Here is a 23,078-nt window from a genome sequence, read left to right as displayed (position 1 = left end):
ATCTGTTCCCTAGTCATCACCGTTTAAAATAAAAGTTAATGGTCTACTTTCCACAAAACTCTTAGAATTTTCAATAGACACAGAATTAAGTTTTTCTTATGGTTTTAAAGTAACTTATATTCTTTTAACTGTTTTAATAACAATTTTTTGGATGATTTCTATACCTGGGAGTAAGTCAAATGTATTAAAACCTATCATTTTAGGTAATACATCAAATAAGTGCGAAGACAAAAATAAAAAAGTAGACATACAGACGATTAAAGTACAAGATACATGTGGAATGGTCCCCAAAAATCCATCCAAAGAATCAAAAAGTGCAACAAATAAGTGTAATAAGAAAAACACTAAAAAGTCAAATAGTACAGAAACATTAAATCCTAACAAAAAAGCAAAAAACTTAGTTGCTAATTCTACAAATCCTTATTGCAGCGAAAACCAACAGCCTTTTCCTCAGACAAGAATTCTGAAACATAATGATCTGTGTGCATTTAAAAAACCACACATTTTAACAGAAACTGAAGATTTTGATCCTAATAAGAAAGCCACAAATTTATTGTTAAAGTCAACAAGTACCCCCAGCGAATGCGATAAGAGATATAATGAAAGTAAGTTTGATACTAAACCAACTGATAGTAACGCTAAAAAACCTTCCCCAAAATATAGGAGTTGTGTCAACATAAAAGCTAACCGTAAAGAAACAAAACCTACCACATGTGAAAACAAAAGTTCCAAAAAACAAGATTGTAAAGCACAAGTAAATACATGTACAGATTCCAAGAAAAAAAATGCATGCCAAACAAAAGATGCCAAACGTAGTGAGTCGGAAAATTCTATAAAAACCTGCACAAATAAAGATCTATCCAAAGAAGACATACGTAAAAGAGGAATTTGTTCCGACATAAAAAGACCTGACATGTGTCGGCCAGTGAAATTGGAAATGAAAGAAAATATAGGTAAGAACTAATTCTAAAATTTTACACTTCTTAAAATAAAGGACTAAATTAAAAATATTATTTGATTAAAAACAACCAAATATTATAACTATAACAGGAGCTGATTGTACGTCTAAGAAGAAGAAGGTGGAATCAAAGAAGGAATGTTCACAACCTAAACAATTGGAAAATTGTGATCAGCTAGTCAAGGAGTTTCTTAACAAATCTAAAGGAGGTAAGTACATTGCAAAAAGTAAATTTTTTATTAGCCTTGACACATCCAATGTTTGACATATGACTGCCCTTCTCTCTTCCTCATTATTTTGAGCCATGTGTATCTACCTCTAACCGGCGGCGACTTGACTTTTTAGGTCATCGACCCGTCTCATTTCTGATCTCCCTATTTCACGCTTATATTTCCATGGTCTATATTTGTAATCATTTTACCTCCATTTTTAAATATGAATAACGTGGTGATTGTTTATTTCCAGTTCTCTTAGTGAGTTGCTAGGTTTCACATCCATAAAGTACAACGTTTGTTAAAATATCTACTGTTATATAGCTATATCTTTTCTGTTTAGATAGTTTTTAACCAGAAAAATGAATTCAGTGCGCCTATAATTTTTTGTCCTTTTATAACTCTTTTTTCGATTTGTTTCGGTGCGTCCATTTTTTCTCATATTTGCCCCCAAATAGATATCGGAACATGATAAAATTACCTTGCCATCTTCTTTTAGTTAATTTTATCGTTTTTAACTTACTCCATGCACATGTATTCGCTCGTATTTTGGTATTAATCGCTTTGTCATATTTTCATAACTTCTCCGTACAATCTATTGAGAGTGCTGATAACTGACATACAGTGGTAGTTCTTGCAGTTTGCCTTATCGCCTTTTTTAGAGATCGATGTAATCTATCATTTTTTCCAGTTTTAAGGTCTATTATCTCTGTTTAAGTATCTATTAATACGTTTTTTTGTCTGTATATTAACAAGCGTTGGTGTTGCATTTCTTATAAGTTCAGCAGAGATTCCTTCTGGTTCAAAGGTTCTTGAATGTTTTATGGTTTTTCTAAGTTTGTATATTTGAGATATTCAGGCTTTTACTTCTGTAGTTCTTTTGCATGGTGACTTGTAAAAGCATTGTCACTACAAATTTATCTGTTTCTGTTGATCGATTTAATTACTCCATACTATACTCTTATTTCTTCGTCGGTAAGTTCACTCTACTTTTCCCGAGGCTTCATATGCAGCTTTTTTTAGCGATTATAGTATGTGAGCATTAAGCATATTTGTGTATGCTTTACAGAAGCATACACAAATATTTCGTATACATTCGTATTATTACTTCTTTTTCACCGAAGGACAAATTTATATCATAAATCGTGGGTATTATACAATTTACTTTTTAATTTCTTTGTCACACAATTCATCACTCGCTTTAACTTTAACTGTATCCCTAAAGAACTATCCTAAATATTTATTTTTTGTACTACTATATAGTAATATTTTAAATATTACTTTTATTTTTATAATTGTCGTAATCCTTTTTGAAAGTATTTCTTCGAAGGATATCTTAATAAGTACAGAAAGCACAAATAATATGCAATATTATTGAATTTGAACGCACTGTTTTTTGAGGATTTATAACGTCTTTGTTTTTAAATTATATTTAAAATTATCGCCTTCTATTTCAGTAAACTTCTATATTATTTTGTGTTTGCTGTTTTGAAAGTCAAAAAAACTGCAAATTTTTTTCTTACAAATTTTTAAAACTAATCCTTTCTTGTCGTCCATTTTTCGTGTGTCTTTATTTCTTTATAAATAAAACAATAACAACAATGCATAAATAAAGGTACTCACAATTACAAAAGTACAAAAAAGATTATTCAAATATAAAAAAGATAATTTTCGTAGATTAATAAATTCAACTGTATGTAAATAATAATCCTACTATACTCACTGAACTTCCATTTACTAATAATAATATTTTAAAGCTTTACCAGAAGGTGATTAAAAAATTGATTTAATGAAAGAATGTTTAAAATTATACACTCAGAAAATTGTGATTTTCAATTAATCAATCTTTCTAAAATCTAAAAGTGATAAGAACCGTATTGCTTAAAAGGAAAATTATTTTGATAATTAGATTATAAATTCTGTCGACATGTAGTTAGTTCTATGAATTAAAAAAAGTGGCCTCTCATATTGAGTGAAAAAACATAATAATGTATAAATTTGACTTACATGTGAAGTAATACAATATTGATGGTATATACAGCTACCCACTGTTACAATGAATTGTAATAGCATGCTGGCTGACATGAGGACATGAGACTATTCTCAGTTGTAAAAGCTTTGTAATGAGAAAAGAATGATAATGTGACTTAACATAAAATGCTAGGTAAGATTAAGGTGACTATCCCAAAATAGTTGACAGTTGACATAAAAGAAAACCTGCCTGGCCGCTAAACAGGATGATTTTATGACAAATTCTATAACACTGAGTATATATATATACGCAGTGTTACACTGTACACTGTATATACCAACGATATTTTATTACTTAAATAAGTGTAAGTTACATTTACACATTATTATTTCTTTTCACTTAATATCAGAGGCCACTTTTGTCTTCCTCTTTTAATTCAAACTTTTCTTGTCATTTCTCTCTACCGTTGAGTTTTACCGTTGAAAATATAGACTGATGCTGTTGTGTAAGTACAAAAGGACAGATCTTTAAGAGTTACAGTGTGAAATATATATATATATATATATATATATATATATATATATATATATATATATATATATATATATATATATATATATATATATATATCTATATATCTTTTATTATCTGTATGTAAGTTTTCATTAGTAGAGTAGTAGTAGAGTTCCTACTACTTACGTATATTTTACACTATGAAATGCTTTTACATATCTATAAAGAACATAAACAGAATAAGGCCGGCCACTTACTATCAGATACGCCTGAATAGTTACTCTTGTCAGATATAAGGAGCACACACCACACACATATGTATTATACCTCACAAGTTTGTCAGTTCACGATTAATTCTGCAGAAAATGATCGATCTTACTCTCCTTATTTTTTTAAAGAAATGTTTGCAGAGAAGAAATATAAACTCACCAATATCATGGGCCATCTGATTATAATAATTTTTTGCGTATGAACGAATCAGTATCCAACGAGTTGCTATCACTTGTATCTCCCTTGATTAAGATAGAAGATACAAAAATGAGATAATCCCCACACAAAAGACTAACGTGGTTCGTGTGCATCAGGCTCTATTTCCTTAAATTTATGCACCAATTTTCTGTATGCAGCATATCTCTTGTCTCCATGGTGATAGTAATTTTATTTTACTTTTTACAAGCAAGGTTCACTTTTATAAATTTCAATAAAATCATTAATAACTTTAGCGTTTCGTTGTGACATTTTTAGTATGTAACTAAAATAATAATTGTTTTATTTGGTAAAAAAATTCAAGTAACACAAAAGAAAAATAAATCAAAATTACAAAGCTTTAACCCAAAAATGTAAACTGTTCATATCAAAGGATTCATTGATTGACTAGACCTGTTTAGGTACACCTGATAAAATCCTCATACACACACACATAAGTCTACCCGCTCGTCAGGCAGAATTTATCGAATTTTTATTAATTGTCAGGTCGTTTGAGAGGTACACTATCAGGTACACCGGGAGGTTTAACTGTTCAGGCGTACCCGTCAGGTGTACCTGATACTGAGTGGCCGGCCTTTCGTTGCATAATAATAAATTTTGTTACTTTATTAGAAGGCGACAAGAAAATGAATGTGAAAAAGGATTGTTCAGAGCCTAAAAAGGAAAATACAAAACCTAAAGAATCAAAGAAAGAAAACTGTGACCAATTAATCAAGGACGGTCTTTGTAAACCAAAAGGTGGTAAATTTATTACTTCTTAAAAAAAAGTAGATATTATTTATATTTAAGTTACTCCTACCTCTTTTTCTTTCGCACTAAAGGCTAGTATGTCGTTTTTCCTGCAAGTATAATGCAAAGGAAAATACAAATATTTCTTGATTTAATCTGCCATGTTTTTTTGTTTTTCTATTTGATGTGCACCTTTACAAGGTTTGCCCGATATATGTGATTCCAAAGTATATATGTTTTACTTTAATACATTCTGAACAGCGGGTATAAATAAATATTTTTCAAAATACTTAACTTTTGAATATAAATCCAAATGATTTACTTAGACTTCAACAGATGCACATCTTTGTTTCAAATTATAAATAGCAATAATCCATTCCTTAATGTTTGACATTCTGCTAAATGGTCAAAATTCTAATAGATTAGTAAATCATCAACGTTCCCAGTTCACGTAAGGAATTTATTTACTGTAAAGGTATCTACTCAATCTAGAATATTTATTAAAAACTTATTTTTCCATGAGTTTCGATAATTTTTTTATTTACTTTGGCATAAACTACGTATTTCTGGTATTACAAATTATTTGAGAAATTAAGAGCGGCTCAATTTCTATATATATATATATATATATATATATATATATATATATATATATATATATACATATATATATATATATATATATATATATATATATATATATGTATATATATATATAATTGTTTATACAACATAATCTTATAATGTCCATTTTATTATATATATATATATATATATATATATATACATATATATATATATATATATATATATATACATATATATATATATATATATATACATATATATATATATATATATATATATATATATATATATATATATATATATATATATATATATATAATTGTTTATACAACATAATCTTATAATGTCCATTTTCATAAGCTTCTTTACATATTTAATATTATTGACTGCTACATATCTGTTTAAGGTATATATATATATATATATATATATATATATATATATATATATATATATATATATTGTCATACTTTTTATTTCCCAACCAAAGAAAAATAAATAAAAATATCCATCGGAATAAAATTTTAAGAAATCATTAGAAACAAAAATGTATATATTAATTTAAGATAAGATTTAGTGTAGATAAGAATAGAAATTTGTTTGGCAAACGACCTGGTTCCGTTGCAAACAAAATTATCAAAAAACCTTTGTTTAGAATTAGAAGACATTTTACCTGCAAGTTAATAATCTTTTCATTGTTTGTATAGTCGAGTATTAAATGACCATATTTTAATCTTTTGAAATATGTATAAATGATGTATTGAAAAAAACCAATTTTAAAGTAAGCTATTTCGTTTTCTCTGAAACCGAAATTAGGCTTTTCCAAAATCATGATAAACACAATTTAAGCTTTTTGATTGGACGGTCGTTTTTAAATGGGAATTTGGGAGTCGATGATGAGACAGGAGAAGTCAGTCATATTTTGGTCATCGAAAGGAAACAGTCGTGTGTCTCAAGATAGGGTGTAGTTCGTGAGTTTGGATACCGGCGTAACGAAAAGAAGTGAATAGTTTGAAGAAGGAGATAATAAGTAGATTAAAAGAGGTCCTTGTATCTACCGTGGGCATTTTATAAAGGATATGTGAAAGTATTCTTACGGCATCAAGTTGACAAAAGGAGGTCCTAGTGTCATAAATAAGTAGCGGAGTTTGGGGAAGTGAATCAGGTGTTTTTTGTGTAGTCTGAAGGAGGTTAGCAGAGACGTAAAGAAGGAGCCGAGGTGACAAAGAGCAGAGATCACATCTTTGAGGAGACTGGACTTTTCTGGGTATGTTCCAACATACAACTCAAGAAGAAAATAAACTGTAAGTGTTTGTACAATTAAATTTTATATCTGTGAAGGATCGTTTCGACATCAGGGTCATTAGCATTCAAATTTAAGAACTGAGGTTTTGTTAGGCTAATCAAAAGTTAAAGTTTTGTGGTTTCTTTTAAAGTTTTTTATGGTTAAAGTAAAGAAAATTTTAAGTAAAATTGGTTTTTCACGTAATATAAATATATGTAGCTTTATAATCTTATTATCATAATAATTTGATTTATTTTCTTGTATGCTGATTGATAAGATAACGACAGAATTTAATAATTGTTTTATTCGTTCATATAAAATAAAGAAACGTAAATCTTTGTAATATAATATATTTTTATTATTATCCTTTTTTCTCTCCCGATAAAAGACAACTAGAAAAACTTTTGAATCCATCGAACACAGGTAATATAAGGATTATTTTACTTTTGATAACAGATAAGTTATAATTTTTTTATTGGCTCAATAAACAAAGTTTGAACTCAAAATAAACAATCATAACAAATGGCCCCCAACGTGTAAGGCGTAGAAAGTATTTCTAGTTAAAATTTAAACGGATAGAGAAAGAAAGCAGATTGATTGAAAATTTATTTGCCGATGGTTGAAGTTTATAATATTTGCTTTTATGACATTACATTTCAAATTTCTCTAGGTACAAATTTTTACATGATATAATTTATGATATTTGATTGATTTTTACAATTGACAAAAGTTTTAAAATTTTATTGCATTTATTTGAATTTATTGCATTTGGGATAAGAGGAAAAGTTTTCGTCTTTGTAACATTACTCGAATTTCACATTTGGCGGGGATAAATAATCTAAGGAACATGTCGACCACAAGGAGTCAAAGCAAAACGCAAGAAAGGAAAGAGGATAAGATAGAAGAGGAAACAATTATTGATGAAGGATGGGATAATGAAGGAAATGCGACAATAATGGAGGAAAGAAAAGAAACAGGGATGCTGGAAAAATTATTAGCAATGATGCAAATACAGACACAAACAATGAATGAAACATCAAAGAAAATGGATAAAATGGATAGAAATCAACAAGAAACATCACAAACCATGGAAGAAAACCAACGGGAAACAAGGCTAGCAATAGAACTAAATAATAGAAATATAGAGCAGCGTCTGGAAAACTATGAACAGGAAATTAAAGGATGTGTTGAGGGGATAAAGAAAGAACTGATACAACAGATAGAAGAAATAACCCTAAAGAATGCAAAACAAGAGACAGAGATTAAAGATATCCAAAACACAATGAAGGAGATACGAAATTGTCAGAAAAAGGAATTAGAACAGTTAGAAGAAAAATTTGAAATGGCGCTACAAGAAGACAGGAAAGAAGTAGAAAGGAGATTAAAGCAAAATGAAAAACAAATGGCAGAAATTGAACTAAGAGGAGTAGAGAGAAAAGAAGTTATCATCCATGGAACAAGCGAAGCGAAAATACAGTTTGGCGGGGACGTAAAAAAATTACACCCAGTAATTTTCATTAACAATTTAAAAAAGAGAATACGACATATCGGGAATTTCGAAACAGCAAAGGAAACGATAAGGAACCATCTTAAAGATGAGGCAAGTTTATGGTTTGATAGCAAAGAAGAAGAATTGCAAAGTTGGCAAACATTTGAACAAAAATTTCTGAATTATTTCTGGGGGAAAATACAACAGATAGAGATAAACAAGGAATTACAAAATGGGAGATACCAGGATAATATAGGTATATCAGAAAAAACATATGCCCTACAACTATACAACAATACAAGACACTTACATTACAACTATTCGTCCGAACAGCTAGTGGAACTAATAGCCAGACATTTTAAAGATACCTTAGAAGATCACATAACCCTACAAAACTACAAAGATATTGACAGTTTATGTCAATTCTTACAAATCCGAGAAGCAAAATTAAGAGAAAGAAAAATGAGGAGAACGCAAGAAAATTATAGACAACGAGAAAATCAAGACTATAGAGATAGAGGACAAAACTTTAGGAGAGAGTACACAAGAAGAGAATTTGTCCCGAGGAGGGAAAACGAAAGTAGAGACAACGGAAGAGTAAATTATGAACAAAGAAATCGGCAATGGAACGAAAACAGATATCGAGAGAACCAGAATAGAAACAACAATCGCACATATCAGGAAAACCGAAATGATAATAGAACGAATGAACCGGAAAATCGCGGAAACCGATACGGGTCCGAGAGACCAAGAGAAAATAGAAGAGCGATCAACAACACACACATAGAGGAATATGAGGATGAGAGACAAAGCGACAGAAGTAGAAGCGAACAAGAACAGCAAGCGTCTTTTCACGAAGGCGCTCACTAAAGACAAAGAAACAAACAGGAATTTTTTGTCACCCGAAGGAATTTATTAAATTGGCAGAAAATAAGGACAAAATAAGTGGAGCAAATCTGAAATTTGTAGATGGTTTTATCAACGAGACACCGATTAAAATTATGATTGATACTGGATCGGAAATTACACTGATCAACTGAAAACTAATAGAGAAAGTTAATTTAACGAATTTGATTTACAAAATTCCCAAGGTAAATTTAGTGGGCGCAAATAAACGGACTTTGGCAACGATAAATGAAGGAATACGAATAAAAGTACGATTGGATAAGAAATTTTATGCACTACAATGTGTTGTGATGCCAAACATGTTGCATGATATGATCGTAGGAGTGGATGAGTTGGCAGAAAAACATGTGGTGATAGATTTCAAAAATAACACGATGAAAATTACAGAGGAAAAAGAAGAAGAACAGGACAGTAAGGAAGTGGAAAAGGAAAATGAGAAACGGAAAATTGATTTAGACAAAGAACAAACGGTGGAAATGAATTTGGCAATGAAACAAGGACAAAGAAGAAAGAGGAGATTGGCAAAAGAAAGTGAAAAGTGGGTTTCCTCAAAAGAAGAGATGAGCCCAGAAGAAGAAAAAGAAGAAAGATTAACAAAAGAAGACGAAAAAGGTACAATTGAAACAGTGATATTTGAAGAAGTATGCGAAATGGAGGAGGCAGAATACAAAATAAATATGTGTAAAGAAATTGAGGAAAAAGAAAGAAAATTGATATGTGGAGAAGAAAAGGAAAAGGAGTTGCGTGTAATATTGAGAAAGTATGAAGATTTAATAAATGAAGAAAACAGAGTAGCCAAAGAGTATGAACATTCATTTGAGGTTAAAGACTTAGGAAATTTTCGATCGAAAACTTATCCGATCCCATATAAATACCGACAGGAGGTGAAAAGAGAAATTAACAAAATGTTAGAAGATCAAATCATAGAGAGCTGTGACTCGCCGTACATCAACCCAATCGTGATTGTAAAAAAAAGCAGTGGAGAATTGAGGCTTTGTTTGGATGCCCGGAATATAAATCAACACACGGTATCTCAATATGAATCACCCCTCAACATCGAAGCTATTTTTGGGAGAATTACGGGAACACACATGTTTTCTAAAATTGATTTGAAACATAGCTTTTGGTTAATACCGTTAGCAGAAAGATGTAGAAATTACACCGCTTTCTCAATCGATGGTATTGTATACCGATTTAAAGTAGTACCGTTTGGATTACAAAGTGCGTGTGCAGCATTGGTAAGAGCTCTCCATACAATATTAAATAAATATGAAGATTTCATAGTGCACTACATCGACGACTTACTCATTTATTCACCAGATACATCAAGTCATTTGGAACACATAAAGATTATTTTGGGAGAATTGGACAAGGCCGGATTAAAACTGAATATTGAAAAATGTCAATTTTTTCAAAAAGAAGTGATATATTTGGGATTTAAATTGGACACACAAACAGTTAGTTTAGCCGAGGACCGGGTAAAACTCATAGATGAATACCCAAGACCAACGAATTTAAAAACATTGAGAGGTTTTCTCGGGACGATCAACTATTTTAAAAAACTAATTCCTGATTTAAGCCAGAAGGAAATTCCTCTGATCAAATTATTGAAGAAGGGTGTTAAATTAAATTGGAAAGAAGAACAAGAGAAAGCTTTTCAAATTTTAAAAGAGGAATTCTCGAAAGGAACGAAAATATATCACCCCATGTACAATTTGCCTTTCATACTACGAACTGATGCATCCATACAAAAATTTGCGGGAGTTTTGTCGCAAATACAAAACAATCAAGAAGTGCCGATTTGTTTTATTTCCCGGGTGACAAAAACACACGAAAGAAAATACAGTGTGACTGAACTAGAGTTTGCTAGCGTACTTTTCTGTGTAAATAAGTTAAGATTTTATCTGTTGGGAGCAAAATTCACAATCAAAACTGATCATGCAGCTTTGGTACATATAATGAAAAATCGTCTGGTTAACAATCGTATACATAGAGGCATTTTGTTACCTACTACAGGAGTATGACTTTGAGTTTCGATATATAAAAGGAAAAGACAACATTATAGCCGACGCTCTCACAAGGGATGAAGACTCGGGGAAAAAGGAAGCAATTGCTTTTCATGTAGGATTGAACATTTTGACACAAGAGGAAGGGGTATTTTCGTTAAACGAAATTAGAACAAATCAAGAAGACCTGGAAGAAAGAGAAAAAAGAAGAGCGGAGAGGGAAAACGGTATATTTTTCAAACGAATTGATGGAAAGGAACTATACGTGATAACACAGACATTGGCAGAAAGGATCATACAGAAATTACACGAAGACAATGGACATATCGGTAGCAGAAAAGTCTGGCTGGTTTTTCGAGAAAATTATATTTGCCGACAAGATTACCGCATCGCAAAAGAAATTACACAAAAGTGCCAGATCTGTCAAAAATATAAAATTAAAAATTTCAAAAATGAAAACGTTACAAAAAATATTATATCCCGGAACAAATTAGATATTGTAGCAATAGATATGTTAAGCGATCTAATTATGACGACGAAGAGGAATAAACATGTTTTAGTCATGGTAGATGTGTTTTCCAAATATGTAAAATTATACAGTTTCCGTACCACGAAAGAGGAAGAAATAATGAGAAAAATCGACAATTTTATAGCCACCGTAGGAACACCAAGAAGGATTCTTCTAGACAATGCAACATATTTTAGAAATGATGGTTTCAAGGGACAACTTCGAGAACGGGGAATAGAGACAAATTTTGTTAGCATCAGACATCCACAGAGTAATCCTTCGGAACGTTTTATACAGGAAGTGACGAAGTTTCTACGGATTACAACAGAGGGTCAACATCGACGATGGGATAGGAAAGTCGCCGAAGTAGAAACGTATCTAAATACCAAGCCGAGCACTGTAACGAAAGAGACCCCAGAATATATATTGAAGGGTATAATGCCACTAAGACCATGGGAAGATAGAGAACAAAAGGAATACACACAGATAATGGAAAATGTGCAGAGGAGATTGCGGAGAGCAAACGAAAAATATATCCAGAGGCAAGACCAAAATAGAAAAAGAAGACCAGTTACTTTCAAAAAAGGTGAGAAGGTTATGGTGAGAGTATTGCGCGTGTCCAACATACCTAGCAATGTGTGCGGAAAGTTAATGCCTGTTTTTGAGGGTCCGTACATAGTAAACAATGAGAATGGGATAAATAGTTATGAGTTGAAGCACATAGACTCAGACAAGATTAGGGGAATTTATAATATCAACGATGTTTACAAATATTATGAATAAAATGCTGGTATTGTTTTTGCATAGAGAAAAATCCCTGCATAATTCAGTAATTTTTATCATATGCAAAGGCGGGGATTTGTCATACATTTTATTTCCCAACCAAAGAAAAATAAATAAAAATATCCATCGGAATAAAATTTTAAGAAATCATTAGAAACAAAAATGTATATATTAATTTAAGATAAGATTTAGTGTAGATAAGAATAGAAATTTGTTTGGCAAACGACCTGGTTCCGTTGCAAACAAAATTATCAAAAAACCTTTGTTTAGAATTAGAAGACATTTTACCTGCAAGTTAATAATCTTTTCATTGTTTGTATAGTCGAGTATTAAATGACCATATTTTAATCTTTTGAAATATGTATAAATGATGTATTGAAAAAAACCAATTTTAAAGTAAGCTATTTCGTTTTCTCTGAAACCGAAATTAGGCTTTTCCAAAATCATGATAAACACAATTTAAGCTTTTTGATTTGACGGTCGTTTTTAAATGGGAATTTGGGAGTCGATGATGAGACAGGAGAAGTCAGTCATATTTTGGTCATCGAAAGGAAACAGTCGTGTGTCTCAAGATAGGGTGTAGTTCGTGAGTTTGGATACCGGCGTAACGAAAAGAAGTGAATAGTTTGAAGAAGGAGATAATAAGTAGATTAAAAGAGGTCCTTGTATCTACCGTGGGCATTTTATAAAGGATATGTGAAAGTATTCTTACGGCATCAAGTTGACAAAAGGAGGTCCTAGTGTCATAAATAAGTAGCGAAGTTTGGGGAAGTGAATCAGGTGTTTTTTGTGTAGTCTGAAGGAGGTTAGCAGAGACGTAAAGAAGGAGCCGAGGTGACAAAGAGCAGAGATCACATCTTTGAGGAGACTGGACTTTCCTGGGTATGTTCCAACATACAACTCAAGAAGAAAATAAACTGTAAGTGTTTGTACAATTGTGTAGGGATTATTTTACTTTTGATAACAGATAAGTTATAATTTTTTTATTGGCTCAATAAACTAAGTTTGAACTCAAAATAAACAATCATAACAATATATATATATATATATATATATATATATATATATATATATATATATATATTTATATATATATTTATATATATATATATATATATATATATATATATATATTTATATATATATATATATATATATATATATATATATATATATATATTTATATATCATCATCATCATGTGCAGCTTTATCAACCGTTTCCAATTACGGTGCAGCCTCCCTTATTTCAATGTTATTCTATGTTCTTATTATTATTCGACGATGTTTTAGTTATACGTTGTTCTAATAATTTGCGCTCATTTGCGCCCATATTTTTCTATCTTGTGCTATTCGAGACCACGTTGTTCAGGTTAATTTTCTAATATCATAATCCCATCTGAGATTTGGGCGCCCCTTTGGTCTCTTAGCGTTCCTGGGGTACCACATAGTTGTTCTAGTGGTCCATCTGTTATCTGTTCTTCTTGCCATATGTCCTGCCCATTGCCATTTCAGGGATTTTATTCTTTGGATTACATCAGTCACCTGGGTTTACCTCCGTATCCATTCAATTCTTTTACGATCCCTCTTTGTTATCCCTAGCATACATCTTTCCATTGCTCTTTGAGTTACTTGGAGTTTCGACGTTATTTCTCTCTTTAATATCCAAGTTTCACATCCATATGTCAAGACGGGTAATATGCATTGATCAAATACTCTCTTCTTGAGGTATAGTGGCATTTTGGACTTGAAGACTATGGAATTTCGTCCGAATGCTGACCACGCTTGTTTTATTCGTCTGTTGATTTCCGGAAGTAGTGATCCCGATTTATGTATGAGCTGTCCCAGGTATATGTATTCATCTACTACTTCTAGCGAGGTTTCATTAATTTTTATTTCCACGTTGGCGATCAGATCATTGCACATTATTTTAGTCTTTGCTAGGTTCATTTTTAGGCCTACCTCATTGCTGGCTGTATTAAGGTCATTAATTTGCAGTTGTAATTCTTCAGGACTTCTAGCAATTAGAATGATGTCATCAGCGAATCTAAGATGGTTTAGGTATTCTCCATCTATACATAGACCTTGGTTGTTCCAGTCTAATTTCCGGAAGATATTTTCTAAGGTTGCAGTGAAGAGCTTAGGGGATATGGTGTCTCCTTGTCGGACTCCTTTCTGAGTGGGAAATTCTGGGGTATTTTCATATATGCTTACTCTAGCTTACTCTAGCTGTGGCCTCTTTGTATATATTTGCTAGCGTTTCGACATATGGTTTATCTACTCCTTGGTCGACAAGAGCTTCTATGACTGCTCTTGGGTATACGGAGTCAAATGCTTTCTCGAAGTCTATGAATGCTAGCGCCAGTGGTAGATCATATTCTTTTGTTCTGCTCATTACTTCCCTTAATGTTTGAATATGATCCATTGTGCTGAAGCCACTTCTAAAGCCTGCTTGCTCTCGGGGTTGTGCAGCGTCAAGTGTGTTATGTATTCTGTTGTTAATGATTTTGGTGAATACCTTGTATATCACAGGTAGCAAGCTGATCGGTCTATAATTTCTAATGTCTTCCTTGCTACCTTTCTTGTGAATAAGGATTATGTTGGCTGAATTCCACTTTTTTGGAATATGTCTCGATTTTAGGCAGTCTGTGTATATTTTTGCTAGGATTTTCCAAGTTGTTTTACCAGCAACCAAGTTCGGCTGTAACACCGTCATTACCGGCTGCCTTGCCGTTCTTCATGCTCTTAAGAGCTGCCTCTACCTCATCCACGAGAACATCTGGTACATCTTCTTGAACCGCAATTTCTTCTTCGCCTATTTCTTGTGCTTCCGGAGCTTTATATAGACCCTCATAGAATTCGGTTACATGTTTTATTATTTCATCCCTATTTGTGATCCTTCCGTTGTTGTTTCCCAATGCTATTATTTGTTTTCTACCGATTGCCAACTTCCTCTTGGTTTTCCTATAGCTTTTACGATTTTCGATTGTATTTTGTACAAGTCGTTCATTGTAGGTTTTTATATCTTCTGCGATTTTTTTCCGTATTACTTTGCACAGTTCGGTATATTCAATTCTATTAATATTGGAGTTAATTTTCATTTCTCTTCATTGTTTCAGGAGAGCTGTTGTTTCATCTGAAAGTTTTCTATTGCTGTTGTGTGCTTGTGATCCTCCAACTTCTTTGGCGCAATTTAAGATTGTTTCCATTAAGTGTGTGCTATTCGTTGGGTCTTGTAATTTTTGTTGAATTAAATTTTGATAGCGTTCCGAGTTGTTGCTTAGGTTAGTGATATTTACCCCTGCAGTTGGTTTCTGGAGTAATTTCATTCTTTCTAGTTTAGTGTTTAGAACGACCCGAGATCTAATTAGTCTGTGATCGCTACCTGTTCGGAATTTGTTGAGCACACTTACATTCTTTATGGTTTTCAGCTTATTAGTTAGGATGAAATCTATTTCGTTCTTGGTAGTTGCATTGGGAGCTAACCATGTCCATTTCCTATTGAGGTTCTTCTTAAAATAGGTATTGGTGATTGAGAGGTTCTGGTAATGTGCGTATTGAACCAGTCTCTCTCCCCTTTCATTTCTTTCTCCAATGCCAAAGTTGCCGACACATTGTTCTTGATTTGATTGTTTACCCACTTTGGCATTAAAGTCCCCGACTAGATACTTAAATTGGCTTTTGTTCTTGTTAAGCACCTCAGTTATTTCATTGTAGAATTCCTCTATTTCCTCATCGGAGTGGGATATGGTTGGTGCATATACTTGCACAATTTGGATGGTGTATCTTCTGGATAGTCTTAGACTTAGACTAGCTACTCTGTCTGAGGTGCTTGCTATGTCGACAATCCTATCCTTCCATTTCTTATTAATATATATTTATATATATATATATATATATATATATATATATATATATATATATATATATATATAAATATATATATATATATATATATATATATATATATATATATATATATACATTCAAAAATGTTTTGCGTAATGTAATATTTTCAAAATTATCTACCTAACCTGGTAAAATCTATTTTTTTTAACAAAATACTTTATTATATATATAAAATTGTATGTTTTGAAAAAAACAATAAACAAAATTTAAAGGATTAACAATTTGTTATCAATATTTATAATATGTATTATAAATATATTTTTTTAAATTTGTACAGATATAGTAACTAATGCGATGTCTCATGCTTCTTATAAGTGTATTAATGTAGTTCTGGTCCATGGTGCCCCATTCTTCATTCGCTGCTATTCTAAGGTCTTGTAGTGTCATTGGGGGTGGCTGCCGAGACTGAATTTTTCTTTTGAGCATATTCCATCCGTGCTCAATGGGATTGAGGTCAGGTGAGCAAGGTGGCCATTATAATCTGACGATATCTTCTGTCTCTAAAAAATCTGCCACATGTCTCATACGATGTGGAGGCGCATTGTTGTTCAAAAAAATAAATTCTGGACCAACAGCTCCTCGCCACAAGCGTACAACAGTCCTAAGAATGGTATCAATATAAATTTGTCCATTCATGTTACCAACAATCGGAATTAAAGGAGTTTTATTATTTAGCATGATGCCGCCCCAAAACATTATGAAGCCACCTTGATATGGGACTCTTTGGACAGTCTATCCTGTTGGTTAAGTCTATCCTGTCGATTTTGGTTCCTCCAAATCCTAATTCGGCGATTACCCGACAAAGGCTAATTTTGGTTTCATCGGAAAATAACACGTTTCCCCATCTGTTGCCATGCCATTGTAAATATTCATTGGCCCATTCCAGTAGAGTCCTTTTCTGCTCTAACGTAAGCTTTGGTACAAAAAATGGTCTTCTTGTAAATAAATTCGCCGAATGTAACCTGTTTCTAATAGTCTGATCGCAAATTACAATATTATGAGCTTGCTGGACCACTCTTCTAATAGCTGGGGCAGTCATAGTGATGTTTCTCCGGGCAATTAACGTTAAAAAGCGTTCTTGGACATTGGTAGTAATTCTGGGTCTTCCGCTTTTTGGACGATTGCTAACAGAATTCGTCTCTCGATATTTTTTCACAATCCGAGACACATCACTCTGATCAACCCGGACAGCAACGTTGACTTGTGTGTGGCCTTCCTCAATCAAAGTAACGATTCTAGCTCTGTTGAACTCAGATATCACTTGTCTATTCATATTGTTCACTACAAAGTGAATAAAACGCAAACCAATTTTTACAAATATCGGTTTTCGAAAAATGATGAACACAATATGAATACTGCGAATCTTTGCGATGATTAAGAAACAAAAAACAAACAATAATATACATTATTTTAGTAGACAAAAAGAAAACAGTGCAAAAAATTTCAAATAAGAAACGTTCAGTGGCGTTACAGATAATATGCAAAACATTTTTGAGTGTGTATATATATATTTAGGGATTCTACAGTATTCACTGTCTTCCCTCGCTCAACCGTTTCCATCTCTCTCTGTTGTCCCATTTTCCATCGTTTAGGCCTCTCTTACTCATGGCGTCGTCTACTTCGTTCCTCCAGGATCTTCGGGGTCGTCCTCTTTTCCTCCTTCCTATGGAGCTCCATTCCTTTATTTTCTTTATCCATTTGCTGTCTCTAGTTCTTCTTACATGTCCATACCACTTTAGTCTCTTTTGTTCTATATATTTAAGTATGTCTGTTTCTATTGATGTTCCTTGCTTCTTATATCCTATCTACTTCTTCTATCCATTCTTGTTACTCTGCAGGATCTTCGCAGGCATTCTATCTCTGTTGCTACTATCTTACTGCTGTTTTTCTTGTGTTTAATCCAATTTTCAGCCTCATATGTCATAATGCTTCGCACTAATGTTTTATAAATCTGTGTTTTTGTCTTCATATTTAGGTGTCTATCCCACCATACTGAGTTAAGTTGTCGGATTGCTGTTCTTGTTTGTTCTAATTTTTAATTAATTTCAACCTCTGTTGTTGCGTTTTTTGTGATTATAAATCCCAAGTATTTGAATTTAACCTATCCTTTGATTATTACGTTGTCGCCAATCTGTAGATCTTCTATGTCTTCTTCACTTGTAGATAAGTACTCTGTTTTCGCGAGGTTAATATCTAGGCAGGCCTTGGTATATTCTTTTTGTAATTTCTTTATCATGTAACTGAGGTCTTCTTGGTCTTGTGCAATCCCTACTTGATCGTCTGCAAAACTTAACGTATATAGGTATTCGTTTCGTAGCAGTACTCCCATGCCTTCACATGTTCTTTTTCATGTAGTCAAGTTTCTCTAAGTATATTTTGAATAGGGTTAGATATGTGGAACAACTCTGCAGGAGCCCTTTTGTTGTGGTGAAGTCTCCTATGGTTCTTGTTTCCATTTTAATGAACACTTTATTTTTTTTTATACAAAGCTTTTGTGGCTTCTATGATTTTCATCTGTATGTCTAATTTGTACATTGCCTCCCATAGATCTGACCTTGGTACAGAGTCATACGCTTTTCTCAGGTCCACAAATGCCAAATATATCTTCGTGCCGTGAAGCCTGCCTAAATTATAAACAGTTATCTATTCAGTGTCCGATAATTATATTTGCTTTCTAATTTTTGGAATTTTGTTAATCATATTTTCCACAAATATTCCGTGAGTACAACTTACCTACATTTGGTTATTTTAGTTTATTTTGTCTTGTTAAATGTAAATAATAAATGTTTAAATAATCTAGAAACAAATACTCTAGTTTGTGCATGTTGTAGGACATAAAAAATGTTTTTACAAGCCATGCTAACGTATATTTGTAATTATTTTGTACCTCTAATTTTAATTGGTTCACGTAGATTAAGCATAAAATATAATTTGCATAACGGAAATAAAAATTAGTTTTTAACCTTAGTCCCTTTCTTTTTATATTCAAGTGCTTTCGTGAAAATATTTATACGAAGTATAAATGAATCTGTAGATATACTCACCGGAGTACAAACATTTATCGCGGAGTGTTCGGGATATTAATTACAAGTTCTGAGTTTAGTAATTCTATTTGAATAATTTATTTGTATTGTTGGATATGTTCATAGTATGTTTACGTTATCGAATGCTTGTGAGTTATCAATAAAGATTATGATATATTAGTTTTTTTTTTATTGGTCCCTCCTTTTCTGCTGAAACAGATAAAAATATGCAATTACTAACACAAGACTGACACTTACCTCACCTCTTGGTAAAACAGCCCTTGAATGGCCTTGCGACTTTTCTCCATTCTTCCCTGTTGTTCACTAGCTTCCACAACCGTTAGATTTCCAATCTCCTTAGGTCATCCTCCACGCCATCTCTTCATCTGGTTGAAGTCTTCTTCTACTTTTTTATCTCAGGCTTCCAAAAACACTTTCCTTGTGGTTCTTTCCTCCTCTTCTCTCTATAATTGGCCCACTCACTTTATTCGCCTTTCTTAATTTTAGCCATTAAGTGTGGTATTTTGAACAGCTGTAGTTCCTGGTTTCTCTGTAACCTCTAGACTTTAACATATCTAACTGGTTCATAAATTTTTCTCTTCCACCTTCTGAGCGCTTCTTCAGTCTTGCTGGATAAAGTCTATGTCTCAGTTTTATGTATAACTTACACTCTGGTAAGAAAAAATCAGGACACTTGTATCTTGTACTTTTTTTTTAATCTGTAATCGTTTATTTTAAACACTAAAATTGTAATATTAGGAAAAATAAGTAAACCGAAAGAAAGTTATAGAGAATTTAAAAGTCAACGTTTCGGCACCCATTTTGGAGCCATTCGGAAGGAATATAGTTCTACTTGAGTTCGGAGTCTCAATCTGTCTACTCCCCTTACTCGTGACGTACCATTATCTTGTTCTCCAGAAATATGAAAACCATTAAACGGCACTGAGGTCTCAATTTGCCTACTCCTCAGTGTCAAGTGACCCTGCATAGCTACTTTTATATCCTAATTATGCGCGGGGACGGTATGCGCGGAAACGGTCTGAAGGTGATCGGTTGTCGCAGGGGGTCGCTAAAGCAGCGATCGCCATGTTGCTAGCAGTCTCTTAGCGTCATCGCACGTGTTTAAGCTGTTGAACTGTTTGTTAATTTTAATGACTTTACTGATAATTTGCTTGATTTTAAGGAGCGATGGTTTTGGCTTATTTGAAATCTATTTTATGATCTGTCCGAATATAATGTTGGGTTAGGGATGAAGTAGTCTCAGAATATTTTACATATATAGAATGTTGGTAAATACGGTTGTGAATTCGTCAGTTTGTCTGTCCTATGTATGTTCGTGGTCCATTGAAACAAGATATTTTGTAGACATCATGGTCTTCATTGGGGATTTGGGCTTTCACGGATCTCACGAAATTGGACAACTTGGAGTAAGTAGTAAAGATGGTTATGATGTTGAGAGGGTTAAATGTTCCACCGCTCTTGTCAAAGATTTTAGTCAGGCAGCAAGATTTCTTCTTTGGATGGAATGGTGTTTAGATGGTTTTGAATGATTTTATTGATTTGGGTTTTGTGGCAGCCGTTTTGTTAAAGTGTTTGCCTTATTGAATTTATTTCAGATGATCTGTAATTACGATCGTAAAATAAGTCTTATGAAAGGGAAAACAAGAGTTTTGATAACTGAATTCAGTAGAGAAGGCTGATAATATGACTGGGCATTGAGATAACAGTTTGTATGGGTGGGTTTCCCGAACACGTAATAGAAAAAAACTCTGAGGTGGGTGTTTCTGAATAAGAACATTTACCAAGTGTCTTTACCATGAAGCCAAATGACAAAGGTATCATCAACGTACAGTAACCAGCAGGTGGGTTATTATAATAATAATAATTCATATTTATTTGTCAAACTGAAGAAGCTATTTCTCATCATTCTTTAGACCAAGAAGAAGTTGCCAGTTTGTTTTATTAATTTTACATGCGATTATGATATTAGAGTTAATGATAAATAAGTTAACTAAACACATATATATTGCATATATAATTTCATTGCCACTTTAGTTTAGGTACTGCATATTTTGATGAAGAGTGTACTTAACCTTTATCAATTAAAAATAATACAATTTTACATCCACAGAGAAAAAGGCGGATAAGAAAGTGAATTCAAAAACGGATTGCTCAAAACCTAAAACAGATGATCCAAAACTCAAAAAAGCGGTTAATTGTGACGAGTTAGTGAAAGAATTTCTTCTGAAATCCAAAAGTAAGTAATACCCTTTTTTTAATCACTCCTCAGTATGTTTACGAATTTATATATCTAACTGTTGCAGAAATAGTTCTTGCACTCTGCGTTATCTCATTGTTTTTAGATTTTAATACCATTGGGACAAAAGTAATCACACACATAAAATAATATCATACGCATCCGTAGTACGTTAATCAAATACGCAGCAAATAAGTGTCATCTTCAAGGAAGTATGCTGCAAAAATTTGATGAGGATACAGCATAAGCAGCTCTATAAGTCCTACTGGAGATTTTTCTTCTTTGTACATATTTATATGGTTGTAATAAAAATACAGAGAAACTGTAAAAATGTAAGAGAAACATCAGAGATTGGACCCACGCCAGAATAGAGAGAAATTTGCCATATTGATCGCCAACCTCAACAGAGAAGGCCCTTAGGAAGAAGAGGAAGAGAAATACGAGAAGAAAACGGGATAATTTAGACTACAAGAAAACCGAGTAATATAGTGATGAGATCAGGAGATAAAAACATGATACATACAATTAGGTGATAAAATTTCGTGCGGATAATAACTACTGACTAATAATACACAAATATATGTCAAAAGTATCTTCCAGGGTAGAAATATGTCAACCAGATGGATACGACAGAAGAAAGATACAACGCAGCCTACACGTTAGAGTTGATAGATATGAGCATAATAACTTGATATATTTGAGCAGCATAACACTGTTACAGGGTATATTGTTATATAACTGTAGATGGAAAGCACTTTTTAAAAACAAAATATATGGCACATATTCACGAGACCTATATAAGTTGATACACCGTGCCAGAACTCTGGAGTTTATTGAATAAATGGAAGATGTACAATAAGCCAATTAGCTGCAGTACTACGAGTATATTAATGACTTCCACAATGGACGAAAAAAAATTATTTTGGAACTTTGATGGTTTAATATATAGAGACTCCTTTGTTTATCAAAAATATACGAAACTATTGTGATGTTTCGTAGGTTATATATATTTTTGAATACAATGTAATTTTGATCTTTACCTGTGTTGCATTGTTAAATTTACACTATTTAATATATGAAAAGAAGGGTAAAGACTCCTAAATATATGAGACACTGACTATTTCATGTAAAAATATTTAAATTTTATATAGGTGATTACGTCTCTAAGCCTAAAAAAGCCGGTAAGAAAATGGATTCGAAAAAAGATTGCTCAAAGTCTAAAACGAAATGTCCCAAACCAAAACAGTCAGAAAAATGTGATCAGTTAGTCAAAGAATTTCTTCTTAAATTAAAAGGTGGTAAGTATAATTAGCTTAAAAAATATTTTTTATATTTTTGTACCCTTTCCTCTCACAGATCCTTGTTCTAGAATTTTAAAAAAGATCTGTATATTATTCATTTCATCAATAAAATTAGCAATGAGTATTTATAAGATACGTTCTCCTTGGTAGCGTAT

At 32.4% G+C, this 23,078-nt stretch overlaps 2 protein-coding genes across 9 annotated transcripts in view; one reads left to right on the top strand and one right to left on the bottom strand.

Moving 5' to 3' along the window:
• The window catches only part of LOC140436982 (alpha-tocopherol transfer protein-like), a 162,963-nt gene that overhangs the window by 73,976 nt on the left and 65,909 nt on the right, over positions 1-23,078 (bottom strand). The gene's annotated exons all lie outside the window — the stretch shown is intronic.
• The window catches only part of LOC140436981 (uncharacterized), an 82,983-nt gene that overhangs the window by 46,294 nt on the left and 13,611 nt on the right, over positions 1-23,078 (top strand). For 5 of the 6 annotated variants that reach the window (XM_072526182.1, XM_072526181.1, XM_072526180.1 and 2 more), the window contains 5 exons: positions 204-953; positions 1,051-1,167; positions 4,754-4,879; positions 21,497-21,622; positions 22,774-22,920. In XM_072526182.1, the coding sequence (XP_072382283.1) occupies positions 204-953; positions 1,051-1,167; positions 4,754-4,879; positions 21,497-21,622; positions 22,774-22,920 (1,266 nt within the window). The remainder of the gene's footprint in view (positions 1-203; positions 954-1,050; positions 1,168-4,753; positions 4,880-21,496; positions 21,623-22,773; positions 22,921-23,078) is intronic. The other variant, XM_072526183.1, reaches the window with a different exon arrangement.

Source organism: Diabrotica undecimpunctata, chromosome 3 (assembly GCF_040954645.1).
Source record: "Diabrotica undecimpunctata isolate CICGRU chromosome 3, icDiaUnde3, whole genome shotgun sequence".
Taxonomy (NCBI): Eukaryota; Metazoa; Arthropoda; class Insecta; order Coleoptera; family Chrysomelidae; genus Diabrotica; species Diabrotica undecimpunctata.
The sequence above is the reverse complement of the archived record's forward strand: the minus strand, read 5'-3'. Positions and strand labels throughout refer to the sequence as shown.